The 15917-nt window shown below is 46.4% G+C and overlaps 1 protein-coding gene across 1 annotated transcript; it reads left to right on the forward strand.

Annotated features, from left to right (window-relative positions):
• Positions 1-9898: 9898 nt before the first annotated feature.
• LOC143882853 (uncharacterized) lies at positions 9899-10378 on the forward strand. The gene has a single exon (XM_077386251.1). It carries the CDS (start codon positions 9899-9901, stop codon positions 10376-10378), a length of 480 nt encoding a protein of 159 aa, XP_077242366.1.
• Positions 10379-15917: the final 5539 nt, after the last annotated feature.

The following is a 15917-nucleotide window of genomic DNA, read 5'->3' on the forward strand; positions in this document are numbered from 1 at the left end:
AGATACACATCTAGGATTCACATTGAAATTAGATTCTAGGATGCATGTCACTTAGTTCGCATATTAACATAGAGTTGAATGAGCCATTTAAAATAAATTTAAAAGAGTTAGCTTTTGGAATCGAAGACCGATTATCGGGCAGGAATGGTGCATGTGGTGGATAAATCCCCATACCTTCCATTCTTGTTACCAGGTAGCGAGTCTAGATTTCTGGTTAATTACGGGTCCTAGATCCCATATCTAGGTGGCGACTCTGTCAGTCTCTTTTATGTGGAATTCGGATTGCCTTAGTGATCCCAAGTTCACATAAAAGACGAATCTAAATCAACACTAAGAAGCACACGCCAATCGCGTGGGTATTAGAGACCAAGAGAGTGCATGGCGGCTCGCGCCCCACCCCTCTCGCGGGATCGTGTCCCACAGTAGGTCTTCGTAAATTTTCTTCGAGATCCGTGCGCATTTGCTCAGTGAACGAGCCGAGAGAATGTGCGCAGTGCATGTCAAGGGGGGTGAAATAGATATCTAGGGTGGCTGTCCATGAAAATAAGGGGTGTAAATATACTATGTCTTTTCATTCACCTTCTTATATACCCGTGCCAACTCGTTGAATAAAAGAGTAGTCATAAGCATTAAGGGAAATTTATTAGCTAAGAGGTGGCTGCCCAAAGGATAGAAAAGAAGTGCAAATACATCATTTTTTTTTAAAGCCCATTTCCACCCAGCCCCCTGTAGCAAAAAGAGTGGTCCTAAAGTGCACCAAATGGGAAGTGAATTAAGCAATTTAAAGGGCTGTCCATGGGAGGAATGGAGGGCATTATTTCTATGGGTTAGCTTTTACCCGAACTACTCTTCTAATAAAATGAAAAGAAAGCCAAATATCTTCTAAAGAGCTGCTCAAATAAGAAAAAGGTATAAATATATTATAGGACAGCAAAGGAAGAGAAAAGGGAGGTGCATTATCAGCATATGGATGTGCCACTACCAATTCGTGTGTTTGTATTACCAAAAAGAGGAAAAGACCATGAGGGGGGTATGCATTAACCAATTTCTAGGGTTGCTAAAATCAGCCCCATCATCATCTATAAAACAAGCCATCGGTTAGATTTTTGAGGGGGACGGTCTGTTTCATTTCTTAAGAAATCAGAGAGAAAGGGAAGAAGAAGAAGATGAGGAGGGTTTGCTACCCTATGCTCGCGATCTCCATTATCTCTGCTCTCACCGCCTCTATCTGCCATTTCCAAAGCCATCATCGCCAAGCTCCGGTCCCAAACCTCCATTACCACCACCATCAAACCCTCTTCATTCTCCTTCCAGCCAATACAATCAATGATCCTACCTCCATCCCTCTCTAATCTCATCATTTCTCTCTCAATTTCAGCTATGAAAAGAGGAGGATCTCATTTTCTCATTCAAAACAGAGAGAGAGAGAGAGAGAGAGAGAGAGAGAGAGATTATAGGGAGAGGGAGGATTTTCTTCTCCTCCGGCAACGGTGCCGGAGCTCCGATCGTACCGCACCGCCATCTCTCCCACCTCCAAGCCGGCCGATCATTGCTACCTTGGATCTAATTTCCTTCTTCAGATCTGTTCGTGAAAGAGGGATCTCAGATCTGAGAAGAATGAGAGAGGGGGAATTCATTTTCGTCTATAAATTGGGGAGAAAAGAGAGAGAAAAGTAGAGAGGAGGGAAGTGTTCCTCGATCGTTCGTCTTCTCCGGTGCGATCATCTCCGGTGCGATCTTCTCCGGTGCGATCTTTTGTGGTGGAGTATCAGTTTTCTGTCGTTTTATATCTCTTTTTTTGCTGTTTGAGCTGGTAAGGTTTCGGATTAGGAAAAATCGAAAGGAGGAGGTGCAGATGTGAGATCTGTTGAGGGTTTTGTAAGTTGTGGCTTCTTCCCAGGTTTCTGTGAAGGGGAATTGTAGTAGTGGAAGAGGAGAGAGTTTCTCTTCCGGTTGTAGCGAGCCAAACGGTGGCGGAATCGCAAGGAAGGCTGTTCTGGAGCCACCATGCCGGATTTCAGCTTCTCCGGCTGTCGGAAAAGATTCCGAGGGCTCTCTCTATACAGAGCTCTGGCACGCTTGTGCCGGACCACTCGTGACAGTTCCTCGAGTAAGTGAGAATTTTCTTCTTTCCACAAGGGCATATAGAACAGGTTGAGGCGTCCACGAATCAGATTGCAGACCAGCAAATGCCTGTTATCTCCTGTCAAAGATACTTTGCCGTATAATGAGCGTAGAATTGAAGGCTGAACCGGACACAGATGAGGAAGGAGTTTTTGCCACTTGTGACAAGAGAAAGAAAAGGAGTTATTGTCAGAGGAGAAGAAGAACAGAGCGCGATGCACTGTCTCAGGTAATTGAAGGAGAGCAAAAGAAAAGGTAAGTTGATTTTATTATTCAGTTTTGTCCTTTTTTGTCTTTAGTTTTCTTTTATTCATTTCTTGAGGCATTCATGGATAGATACTACAATGATTTCTTTTCTTTGATGCTTGTATTGATTTTGATGGACTCTGTTGATTGATCTGTACTTGTTTATATTTTGAGCTGATAGTTTCTATTGTGGATACTCCAAAGATGCTTATGTGTGAATGAAAATGTTATAGGGCTTGACTTTCTCTTTGGTAGTTCTTGTGTTGGACTTTGAGATTATTGATGCAAGTAATGTGCTTTCATTGAAATTATAGGAAAGAAGTTTCATTTTAACAAGGGCGATGAAGGCGCTAGCCCAAGCCCATCCTTTGGGAACTTGCTTAGTCCGAGTAGGTTTCCCCTCTTAGTTTAGTAGACTTACTTAGTCTTTTAGACACCATTAGATGGTAGTTTCTCTTCTTCATTTAGGAGACCATTGTGGTCTCATTAGCGAGTACCGTTCTAGGAGACACGCTTTGTCTCGTTAGGCAGCTCTCCTCTGGGGACAAGCCTCGTTGCTTAGAGCCTCCCATTTAGAGAGACAATTTGTGTCTCTATAGAGCTGGCTTTATCTGTCCACTTTTCAACTATGTTTTGCACTAAAATTTTTATAAATTGGGAATATCATTTGATATATTCGTATAATCTGTTGAAAATCTAATACTCTTCTTATACTAAGCTTTGAGTTAGGTTTTGAAGATGGTGATGAATGGATTATTCAGGTGAGACTATCTTGAAACCTTATCATACTTTCTTTTATTTCATTAGGCTACCCAGCGGCTGGTCTGGGCTAATTAATTTTATAAATTGTTTAATTGAAGAAGAAAATCAGATGATTTGCACTATTCGATGTCCTTGACACGAATATCGTCTGATTTCAAGGCGGTTTGTAGAAATATTATTGTGTAGGAAATCAGATGATTACTTTGGCATCATCTGATTTCATTGGAGTCCCCGTATTGGGGTTTGTGGTTGGCTTTGAAGTGTTTGATATTGTTTTTACTTTATTAGGCTATCCAGCAGCTGGTCTGGACTAATTAATGTTGTTTATCATTTTATGATTGCTACATGTTGTGCACTCTTTAGTTGTAGATCTTACTTTACGGATATTTGATTTGTTTTTATAATAATTGAATGGAAATTTGAGTTTACTTGGTAACCTTTTTCTTCTCTCTTTGGATAGACTAGCGCAGTCTTCTAGACTTCTTTAGATAATAGAACCTGTACTGGGAGACATACTCTGTCTCGTTAGGCAATCCTCCTTTGGAGGCAAGCCTCATTTGTAGAATCCTCTCTGAGGTTGTACTTCAGTTTGTTCCTTTGTTAATTAGAGACCAATTTAGTCAATTAGTTGTCTTAGCCTTGCTTCCCCCTTTGCAAGGGCAATGATAAGGTTACTTGGAGCCCATCTTTGTGTGTGTTTGGGGGACCCGCCCGGTCTCATTCTCTTGCTAAACCTCCTCTTTGTGCTCCGTTTGGTTTTGGAAGAACACCCTATTCGGCTTGGCTTCATACCCCTACCCTTATGGGTATTGGGTTGCACATTTGTTGCACCCTGAGGGCTAGGTAGCTGTCCGGCCCGGCTGGATGTTTTTACCTTTGCCAAATATGCACAAAGTCTCTTATTTCCTTTTAGACCCGCCCGGTCTCATTCTCTTGCTAAACCTTCTCTTTGTGCGCCGTTTGGTTTTGGAAGAACACCCTACTCGGCTTGGCTTCATACCCCTACCCTTATGGGTATTGGGTTGCACCTTTGTTGCACCCTGAGGGCTAGGTAGCTGTCCGGCCCGGCTGGATGTTTTTACCTTTGCCAAATATGCATGAGGTCTCTTATTCCTTTTGCTTGTAAGCTTCTCCTTAGTCGATAGTCCATTCGCATAGGAGTCAGCCTTGATTAGAGAGTCTTTGATTCATTCATCCTTTAGATAGTGTTATTAGAGAGTCTTTGACTCATTCGCCTTTTAGGTGGCGTTATTAGAGAGTCTTTGACTCATTTGTCTTTTCAGTAGTGTTGTAGGAGAGTCTTAGACTCATTTGTCTTTCAGGTGTTGTTATTAAAGAGTTCTGACTCAATCTTTCTCTTTTAGAGAGTCTTTGACTCACTTATCCTTTAGTCGGTGTTTTTGGAGTCTTTGACTCGTGTTTCTATCTCTTAGAGAGTCTTTGACTCGTATATCCTTTAGTCGGTGTTTTTGGAGTCTTTGGCTCGTGTTTCCATCTTTTAGAGAGTCTTTGACTCGTATATCCTTTAGTTGTTGTCAGTGGAGTCTTTCACTCGTGTTTTCTCTCTTAGAGTGTCTTTGAATCGTGTTTCCGTTTCTTTCAGAGAGTCTTTGACTCATTCGTCCTTTGGGTGATTTTATTAGAGAGTCTTTGACTCATTTGTCCTTTTAAGAGTGTTATTAGAGAATCTTTGATTCGTTTACCTTTGCTTTTGATAGTGTTATTTGTTTAGGGGTTTCCCCTATTTGCCCTAAGGTTTAGCCCTAGGGTTTTGCTTTGTGTATTTCCCTTAAGTCTTTGACTCAAAGGGTGAAAACAATTAAAATCCAAAAACATATTAAAGCATTTAAAAATCCCAAAACATTAAATATTTTTAAAACTCAAAAACATTCGAAAAATCTTAAAAAAGCTTAAAGTGTTGAGTGTTTTAGAAGTATTAGTTAGGAGGGTTCGTTTCGAACTACGTTGGCTTGATCCTCTTCCGAGGTACGTAGCGCAGCTTGGGATCCACATCCCAAGTCCAGCCAAACTTTTGTAGATAGCATTTTAAATCTTTTCGAATAAGCAACCTTTAAAACCTTCATTTTCAAAAGATCTTCCTCTAGAGTTAGGAGTTTCTCCTAGATAGAGAGTTTTAGAGTTAGGTTGTGTCTTTTGATATGTTGTTTGTTTGTTTGTGCTTGTTTTAGAGTTAGGGGTCTGTCCTAGAGTTATAGGAGCGCCTCCGTCCGGTCAGTCGGCGATCCACATCGCCGAGTGATGACTAGAGTAGGATACGGTAGTCCACCTTTGGTTTTCCTTAGGAAATACAGCCTAGTTACACATAGGTTGTAGGAACCACCTGCATTAGCCTAGGGCTAATCTGCATTTAGTTAGGGCATATAGGGTGTCCTAAAATCCACAATTCACTGGAATTTAAATAATCGTACAATAAACTTTAATAATTGGTCCGGTCTTTTAGATCGAGTCTAGGATAGAGGTCTAGGTGTCTTAGGCATCCTAGCTTAGAATAGGTGCGAAGAACTACGTTGCCTTGATTCTCGTGGAGGCGGGGATACGTAGGCTTCTTTGGATGAATACCAGACCATCCGAGGACTCGGGCTAATTCGTTTAGAGTCTTAGGATTTGTTGTGTAGTCATTGTATGTTTTGATGTGTTTTCTTACTTTCTCGTACTGATCTTATACCTTTTGCTGTAGCTTGCATGTGTTTGCACATCAGAACTTAGACACCCATTAGGTTTGTCACTCATAACCTAGCTATGCTTAGGTGGCACATCTTTCATTTTATTTTATATGTGTTTATTATCTTTATCCTCAGGAAATGCATGCTTAGGTAGACGATTCTTGAGGATTGTTCCCATTTCAGATGATTTTTACCCAAACTTCTTTGGAGTTAATAATAAATGGCATAAGAGACCAAGTGCTTGCACTCGGACGAATCGGGGGTACTCTCAGACCTTCCCCATTCGTAACCAGGCACGAACCCATATATATTTCTGGTTATCCATTGTACAGAGGATTTGATTTTAGGGTTCCATGGCATATCCATGGATGGCGACTCTGAGTTTATTTCAGGTATGTCTCGGTTTCGAACCTCGGTTCCGGATCGAGACATATCTCTTTCTTTTATATCGCCACTCGTGCTATGCTATGAGGGTGGCATCCGTTTTGAGAGTTCCTTGGTAGAGCTCTCCCACACACGTGGATGATCCAGAGGATGGTGTGGGGACCCGTTCCCTCGCCGCCTATCTCGGGTCGGGGTCCACACCAGCGGCTGGTCTGGACTAATTAATGTTGTTATCATTTTATAATTGCTATAGATCGTGTATTGTTCTATTGAAAATTTTTCTTTGTTTAGTACTTGATTTATTTTTATAAGAATAGAATGGAATTTGTGATTATCTGGTAGACTTTTCTTCTCTCTTTGATAGACTAACACAGTCTTTTAGATTTTTGTTGAATTCTTTAGATACTAGAATTCCCTCTCGTTGCAAGGGCGATGAAGGCGCTAGCCTAAGCTCATCCTTAAGGGACTCGTTTAGTCCGAATAGCACTCCTCTCATTTATTTAAGGACTTGTCCAAGTCTTTATAGTGTGTATCCCCTAGAAATTAGAAATCCATTCATTGCAAGGGCAATGAAAGAGTTCTCTAGAGCCCTCTCAGGGAGACAGGCTATGTCTCAGACAGAGAAAGTTGCATCCTTTAGAGACAAGCTTTGTCTCATTAGTGAGTCTATCCTTAGGAGACATGCCATGTCTCGTCAGCACCTCTCTTGGAGCTCATCTTTTTGTTTAGGAGTCTCACCCAATCTCATTTTTCTTCCTAAACCTCCTCTTCGTGCGTCTTTTGGTTTTGGGAGAACACCTTGCTCGGCTTGGCATCATACCCCGACCCTTATGGGTATTGGGTTGCACATTTGTTGCACCCTAGGGCTAGGTAGCTGTCCGGCCCGGCTATGTGTTTTACCTTTGCCAAATATGCATAAGGTCTCTTTTTCCTTGTTAGTATTTTTCTCTATCCTACCTATGTGTCTAAGAGACTTATCCAGTCTCATTCTCTTACTAGACCTCCTCTTTGTGCATCATTTGGTTTTTGGGAGAACATCTTACTCGGCTTGGCAACATACCCCTTACCCTTATGGGTATTGGGTTGCACATTTGTTGCACCCTAGGGCTAGGTAGCTGTCCGGCCCGGCTGGGTGTTTTACCTTTGCTAAATGTGCGCAAGGTCTATTTTTCCTTGTTACTTGTGAGCTTTATCTTAGCTTGATAGTCTCACTAGCACTCTTCTTTATCTCATTTTCTTTTAGGAGACAGGCTTTGTCTCATTAGCACCTCCTTCTTAGAATCCTATTTTCAGAGTCAGTCCCTAGCATAGGAATCCGTCCTTAGTCTAGAGAGTCAGTCCTCTTGTTCAAGAATCAAATCCTATCATCATAGGGGTTAGGATTTTATCCAACCTCTCATCGTATCATGTTTTTCTATCCGCTCCTGCAAGGTATAGGATGCTGTCCAACCCTTGCAGAGCTGTGTTTCTGTTCTTTTCCCCCGCAAAGCATAGGATGCTGTCCAACCTTTGCGGGATATCAGGAGTCTGTCCTCCCCTTATGATGATAGGATTTGTCCCCCTTGAGTCAAAAAGACTTAAAAACAACAAAAACATCTGAAAAACCAAAAATCTCAAAAATCTTGAGTCATTAGGAGTAGTTAGGAAATCTATTCCGAACTACGTTGGCTTGATCCCTTTCAACAGGGTACGTAGTGCAGCTTGGGATCCACATCCCAAGTCCAGCCAAACCTTTAAAAATAAGCATTTTAAATCTTTCAAAATTATAAAAATCTTTCAAAATATTGTTTTTTTCGAAAGGATCTTCTAGAGTTAGGAGGTTGTCCTAGTTAGAGAGTTTTTGAGTCGGGAGTTGCTCCCTCGTTCGTTGTTTGTTTGTTGTGTGTTTTATTTGTTTGAGTTAGAGTTAGGAGTGAGTCATAGCTAGGAGTTTTACGCCTCCGTCCGGTCAGTTGGCGATCCACATCGCCAATTGATAACTAGGTCTAAGATGCGATAGATCCTACTGTTTTTCTTAGGATATACAGCCTAGCTACACATAGATTATAGGAACCACCTGCATTAGCTTAGGGCTAACCTGCATTTAGTTAGGGCATATAGGGTGTCCTAAAATCTACAATCCATTGAAATTTAAATAATCATACAAGAAGCTTTAAGAACTAGTCCGGTCTTTTAGATCGAGTCTAGGATAGAGGTCTAGATGTCTTAGGCATCATAGCTTAGAATAGGTGCGAAGAACTACGTTGCCTTGATTCTCGTGGAGGCGGGGATACGTAGGCTTCTTTGGATGAACATCAGATCATCTAAAGACTCGGGCCTAGGTATAGATTAGAGTTTTAGGGTTGTATGGTATCGAGTCATTTTCTATGTTTTGCAGTGTTTTCTTACTTTATTGCGCAGATCTTATACTTTTTTGGTGTGTCATGCATGTGTTTGTTCATCAGAACTTAGACACCCATTAGGCATGTCACTTATAACCTAGCTATGCTTAGGTGACACATGTTTCTTTTATTTTATCTTGTGTGCATTTGATTTCATCTCCGAGACATGCATGATTAGATAGACGTCTTCTCGGAGATATTCATTCCCATTTCATATGATTTTCGTCCAAAACTCTTCAAAATTATTAAGTAAATGGCATAAGAGACCAGGTGCTTGCACTTGGGCGGATGAGGTGCTCTTCAGACCTTCCGAATTCGTAACCAGGCACGAACCCTATTTTATATCTCTGGTTATCCGTTGCAACAGAGCATAGTATGGGATCCTTGGCCCACTTTCCTTGGATGGCGACTCTTCTTTGTTTAAGGTACACCTCGAATCTGGGCTAGTCCCCGAATCGAGAGGTATCTCACCTTTGTATCGCCACTCATGCTGTGAGAGGCATCTTCTTTCGAGAGTTCCTTGGTAGAGCTCTCCATTCACGTGGATGATCATTGAGATTAGCGCGAGGGGCACGTCCCTCACCGCCGCCTCTCTCGGATCGGGGTCCACACCTGCTTAGTGGAAAACTGCCCGAAGCCAAGAAAGAAGCCCGCAAAGTGACACAGAGAGCAGTCCGATTTTCCCTCGATGGAGAGGACCTGTACAAAAGGTCATACCCCCTCCCGTACCTAAAGTGCCTCCGGCCCAGCAATGCTACGTACGCCTTACAAGAGACGCACGAAGGTATTTGTGGGGAGCATCTAGGGGGCAAGGCCCTGGCGATCAAAGTGGTGCTGAGAGGTCTGTACTGGCCCACATTAAGACAAGATGCACTGAACCTGGTCAAGAAGTGCGAGAGATGCCAGAAGTTCTCTCCCACCATTCACCAGCCTGCTGTGTCTATGGCCCTGATCATCAGCCCACTCCCCTTCGCAGTTTGGGGGATGGACATCTTGGGTCCCTTTCCACCGGCCTCCGGACGGCGCGCGTTCATAGTAGTGGCCATTGATTATTTTACCAAGTGGGTGGAGGCTGAACCTCTAGCCCAAATCACAGAGCAGAGCGTGCAGAACTTCTTTTGGAAGTCAGTGGTTTGCAGATTCGGGATCCCACGCGTCTTGATAATAGATAACGGTAAACAGTTCGACTGTCGGAACTTTCGAAAGTTTTGCTCCGACTTTAAGATCGAACAGAGATTTACTTCAGTGGCGCACCCTCAGATGAATGGGCAGACAGAAGTAACGAACAGAATCCTACTGCAGGGGATAAAGAAGAGGATGGACGAAAAAGTTGGCTGGTGGGCAGATGAGCTCTATCACGTCTTGTGGGCGTATCGCACCACCCCCTGCACACCAACGGGGGAGTCACCATTCAACTTGTCCTTCAGGACGGAAGCAGTAATACCTGTCGATGTGGGAGCCCCGTCTCCTAGAGTCACCGACTTCAATGAACAGCTCAATGGTGACGGGCTCAACGCAAATCTCGACTTATTGGAAGAAGCCAGGGAAGAATCCCGAATCAGAGTCGCCGCCTACAAACAGAAAGTGTCCAACTATCATGATTCAAAGATACGCCACAGAGAATTTCGAGCAGGGGATCTAGTCCTCAGGAAAGCTGCTATCTCCCAACCAAAGAATGTCGCAAAACTTTCCCCAACCTGGGAGGGGCCGTACCGAGTAAAAGAGGTGATTCGCCCGGGGAGTTATAAGTTGGAGACACTGGAGGAGCACCTATTACCCCATGCCTGGAATTCATAAAACCTTCGCAAATACTATCAGTAGTGGGCTACCCGGCGTGAAAGTGACTTTGTAAATATATACTGAATGTGAATGATAGAAGCTCTTTTGCAAATCTCTTTGCATCACTCGGAAACCCAGTTAAGTAAAACTAGGGTACTCGCTGCTTGGTTCGCCACGGCTCGTCTCCGAAAAGACCGGGAGCGCACTCTTGGTCCGGAACAAGCCAAGACGCAAAAACCAACATCACTCGGAAACCCAGTTCACTAAAACTAGGGTACTCGCTGCTTGGTTCGCCACGGCTCGTCTCCGCAAAGACCGGGAGCGCACTCCTGGTCCGAAACAAGCCCGGACGCAAAAACCAACATCACTCGAAAACCCAATTCACTAAAACTAGGGTACTCGCTGGTTGGTTCGCCATGGCTCGTCTCCGCAAAGACCGGGAGCGCACGCCTGGTCCGGAACAAGCCCGGACGTAAAAACCAACATCACTCGGAAACCCAGTTCAATAAAACTAGGGTACTCACTGCTTGGTTCGCCACGGCTCGTCTCCGCAAAGACCGGGAGCGCACTCCTGGTCCGGAACAAGCCCGGACACAAAAACCAACATCACTCGGAAACCCAGTTCACTAAAACTAGGGTACTCGCTGCTTGGTTGGCCACGGCTCGGCTCTGCAAAGACCGGGAGCACACTCCTGGTCCGGAACAAGCCCGGACGCAAAAACCAACATCACTCGGAAACCCAGTTCACTAAAACTAGGGTACTCGCTGCTTGGTTCGCCACGGGTCGTCTCCGCAAAGACCGGGAGCGCACTCCTGGTCCGGAACAAGCCCGGACGCAAAATCCAACATCACTTGGAAACCCAGTTCACTAAAACTAGCGTACTCGCTGCTTGGTTCGCCACGGCTCGTCTCCGCAAAGACCGGGAGCGCACTCCTGGTCCGGAACAAGCCCGGACGCAAAAACCAACATCACTCGGAAACCCAGTTCACTAAAACTAGGGTACTCGCTGCTTGGTTCGCCACGGCTCGTCTCCGCAAAGACCGGGAGCGCACTCCTGGTCCGGAACAAGCCCGGACGCAAAAACCAACATCACTCGGAAACCCAGTTCACTAAAACTAGGGTACTCGCCGCTTGGTTTGCCATGGGTCGTCTGCGCAAAGACCGGGAGCGCACTCCTGGTCCGGAACAAGCCCGGACGTAAAAACTAACATCACTCGGAAACCCAGTTCACTAAAACTAGCGTACTCGCTGCTTGGTTCGCCACGGCTGGTCTCCGCAAAGACCAGGAGCACACACTTGGTCCGGAACAAGCCCGGACGCAAAAACCAACATCACTCGGAAACCCAGTTCAATAAAACTAGGGTACTCGCTGCTTGGTTCGCCACGGCTCGTCTCCGTAAAGATCGGGAGCGCACTCCTGATCCGGAACAAGCCCGGACGCAAAAACCAACATCACTCGGAAACCCAGTTCACTAAAAGTAGGGTACTCGCTGCTTGCTTCGCCACGGCTCGTCTCCGCAAAGACCGGGAGCGCACTCCTGGTCCGGAACAAGCCCGGACGCAAAAACCAACATCACTCGGAAACCCAGTTCACTAAAACTGGGGTACTCACTGCTTGAATGTCTGTCTGCCCAGATTGTCCCTAGTCCACAGTGTAAGTAAAAACTGTGATAACTAGGGCCGGAGGCAGATAAGTGAAGAGTGGACGATAAATAACAAGATGTAATTTCCATTCATGAAATAGGGCCTTGAAAGGCCATTACAAAAAATGAGGCCTCGAAAGGCTGTTACAAAAGTTGGGTCTCTAAGGACCATTACAAAAAAGAAAAGAGAGAAGAGAGAGGAGAACTCAAGGAACCCCATGGCCACCACCCTGTGGTGGGTGTGCCTCCGGGACCTCCTCTGTAGCAGCGACAATACCCTGCTTGTCTTCATCGGGCGCCACTGGATCCGGAAGAACCAGCCCCGTCAAGGTCACGGCCGGGTTGGATTGCTTAACCTGCTCAAGGCAGTCAAAGAATCCAACCTTGTACGATTCGCTGGACAAACTGAAGAGTTCGTCCTCGTTCTTCTGAACGGCCGCCTCGAGTCTCTCCCTGGCTCTCTCCCTCTGTGCGCTAAGGGCCTCAGCTGCCTTCTGCTTCTGAGCGACCAACTCTTCTTTGAGCCGCTTGTTCTCCGCCTCCGTCTGTCCAATGGACCTTTGAAGCTCTTCTGCCTCCTTCATGAGCTTCCCACTCTCTTCCTCTGATTTTGTTATCTCCTCGGAGAACTTCTTGCTCTTTTCCCGGAGATCATTATAGTACAATCCAATCTACGGGCAAGCAAGTGTTAACACAAGAAAGCGGGGAGAAAGACAGAAAACAAGCATACTCGCGGGCCATCTTACCTGATAAAGAGAAGAGAACATGGCCTCGTCGGCCGTAGCTGGAGGTTCATGGAGAACCTGGTGCTTATCCTTGCTGAGGAGGACTTTAGTGAGAAGCTCAGCGGCTACCCGGCTCTCACCGAGAGTGGAGTCGTTTTTCTGAACGGCCCAGTTGGGCCGAAAAACATTGTCTCCAGTTCTCGCCGACGGAGAACGGGCTCCAGCAGGCGTCCCCTCTGACTTCGAGGACCCCGCTCCCTGGCCATAGGCTCCGACCAACTTCGCCGTAGTCTTGCTTTTGGGAGGTTCCGTGTCTTGAGTTGGAGCCGGACTCGCCATCTCGGCGGCTTTCCTTTTCTGGCCCTGCTGGGCCCTTCCAAATGCTCCCTGCCTTACTCTCTCCATCTTTGTTTGTTGCTGCATCTCTGAAAGTGAACATGAACAGAACGGTCAGAAGCAAAAAAGAAAAAAAAGAAGGGGGTTTAAAGCAATGCTAGCCACATACGTGCCGGGGTCGCAGTACTAAGGCCAAGCCCGACCAGAACCTCTTCCCCATGGAATTCTGCACAATGAATGAGTCCCTCACGGTCCAGCTCATCGCGGACCAGGGCAAATGTTCTCGCATCCTCACCCTCAAGGAACGGCTTGCGACTCATTGCAACTGTATCCGGGGCGTCCCATTTCAGAGGAACCGGCCAGGGCTCGATGGACTCCCTGTCCTCGACGTAGAAGAACCTGTTCTTCCACAAGTGTATGGAAGTAGGAATACCAGTGATCATTTTCACCTCCGGGTGCTGGCTAATGTAAATCCAACCCCCGTCCTTATGCCTCTTCAAGTGCGCACATGCGCGGAACAACGACACAGACAAATTTCTCCCAAGCCGGCCCTGGACAAGGTATACGAAGCCGGCCAACGTCCTCCACGAGTTCGGGGCAACCTGAGCCGGAGCCAGCCCATAATATCGAAGGACTGCGGTGAAGAATGGGTGCAAAGGGAACCTGAGTCCGGCCCTCAACGACTCATCGTATATACAAACGTCAGAGCTTTCGTTGCAAGCCCTATCTCCCTCTGTCGCCTCCCTCAGCCCAAACCTTGGGGGAACACAGTATCTATCCCTAATGTCCCTCATCATGGACTCATCAAGGTAATTCTACTTGACAAGGGCCCGTATGTTGTATTTAGGATTGGCGTCCATCCGGGCCCTGGCTATGACCTCAACGGCCCGGCCAGGGATAAATGTTGTGGACGCCTCGGCAGCGTCACTACCAACACTCCCCTCTGCTCGAAGATAACTATCCGTTGGGAGCGGAATCGTGTTCAGATCAAGAATCACCTCGTCCAAATTCACCTCGTCATCACTATCTACGATCTCTACTCTAACATCGGGACTTGCCATTACTGGCTCGAAAGTCCTGGTCGGTTTATTTCAGGCCCTCCCTGACAAACTAGACCCTGAGCTACTGGAAGATGACTCCCCTGAACCGGACTCCGAACCGGACTCAGAACTAGAACTACTATCGGACATGAACGAAGAAAAAAAGAAAGGCTCAAGAAGATTACCGGTCAGAACTGAAGGCTCCTAATCCACAGACGATCACAACCACGAACTGCGCGAACCGAACTGGCAGAGCAAAAAGAAAGGAAGGCAAAGGTAAAAAATGAAAAGTGAAAAATGAAGGGTGAAAAACCCCTTCTTGTAGGCCTTGCCTTAAGGCGGTTCGCATTTATGGAAGGCACATGCTTCGAGGGCCCTCCTATGGCTCCGCGTGTCTTTTATTAATGGCGGACACACACTTCGAGGCAAAGGCAATAGTAAAAACGCGCGTATCTCCAAGGGCCTGAGGTCCCCCATGAAGTGCTCGTGCAAGGGATAGCTTTTAAGGTGGTTGTGTCCGGACAGAATACGAGTCCGGCCCAAGTCGGACAGAATATGGCGCATTCACTAAACGACAAAAACGAGTCCAGCCCAAGCCGGACAGAATATGGCGCGTTCACTAAACTACAAAAATGAGTCTGGCCCAAGCCGGACAGAATATGACGCGTTCACTAAACGACAAAAATGAGTTCGGCCCAAGCCGGACAGAATATGGCGCAATCGTTACGCGACAAAAATGAGTCCGGCCCAGGCCAGACAGAATTTCCGGACTGGATTCCAGGCCAGACTGACGAAGTTTCCGGACTGACAGAATTTTCGGATTGGATTCCAGGCCGGACTGACTCCCAAGCCGGACTGACAGAATTTCCGGACTGGTTTCCAGGCCAGACTGACGAAGTTTCCGGACTGACTCCTCAGCCGGCCAGACAGAATTTCCGGACTGGATTCCAGGCCGGACTGACGAAGTTTCCGGACTGACTCCCAAGCCGGACTGACAGAATTTCCGGACTGGATTCCAGGCCGGACTGACTCCCAAGCCGGACTGACAGAATTTTCGGACTGGTTTCTAGGCCGGACTGACGAAGTTTCCTGACCGACTCCCAAGCCGGACTGACAGAATTTCCGGACTGGTTTCCAGGCCGGGCTGACGAAGTTTCCGGACTGACAGAGTTTCCGGCCTGATCCCACAGGCCGGACAAACGGCTCCACCAGACAGACTCCTCCCGATCTGGGATGTGACTCACCACACTTCCCCAAATCACTACAGTGACTTGAAAAACTGGGGGGCAACTGACGGGGTATAAAAATAGCAGCGTATAGCAGGCCGTCACCTGTCCTGGAGTAGGTGAACTCAAGCCTATAGCAGGCCGACACCTGTCCTGGAGTAGGTGAACTCAAACCTATAGGAGGCCGACACCTGTCCTGGGGTGGATAATCCCACGTCACCCAGTTTCCCTCTATAAAAGGGGGTTCAAAGCTCAAACCGAAGGATAATAACTTCTCACCCACCATTCTTAAACTAGCTCTACACTCCTGCTCATACTGACTTGAGTGTCGAATGGCCTGTTCGGAGTAACACTCCGGGTTGGTCTTCTGACCTCGTTTACTCCTTGCGCATGACTCAGCTCCTTATCCCCTTCACCTTTGCTCCTCGGGTCCTCCAGCTCAGCTCTCACGTCACTGCCATATCTGTTACCGATTTTAAGCCTAACACTTTCATCCAGAGCTAGTATCCGTCCAACGCGCAAGAAAGATAAGACAGAAGACAAAGCCTGCCGAGAGCTAGTATCCTTCCAACGCGCAGGAAAGAGA

This window comes from Tasmannia lanceolata, unplaced genomic scaffold (genome assembly GCF_043159265.1).
Source record: "Tasmannia lanceolata isolate RefF3 unplaced genomic scaffold, GAP_Taslan_0.1 ptg000008l, whole genome shotgun sequence".
NCBI classification, from domain to species: domain Eukaryota; kingdom Viridiplantae; phylum Streptophyta; class Magnoliopsida; order Canellales; family Winteraceae; genus Tasmannia; species Tasmannia lanceolata.

What these genes read in the sequence shown, in the direction of transcription:
- LOC143882853 (XM_077386251.1), top strand. Translation starts at nt 9,899, where the DNA reads ATGGACGAAAAAGTTGGCTGGTGGGCAGATGAGCTCTATCACGTCTTG.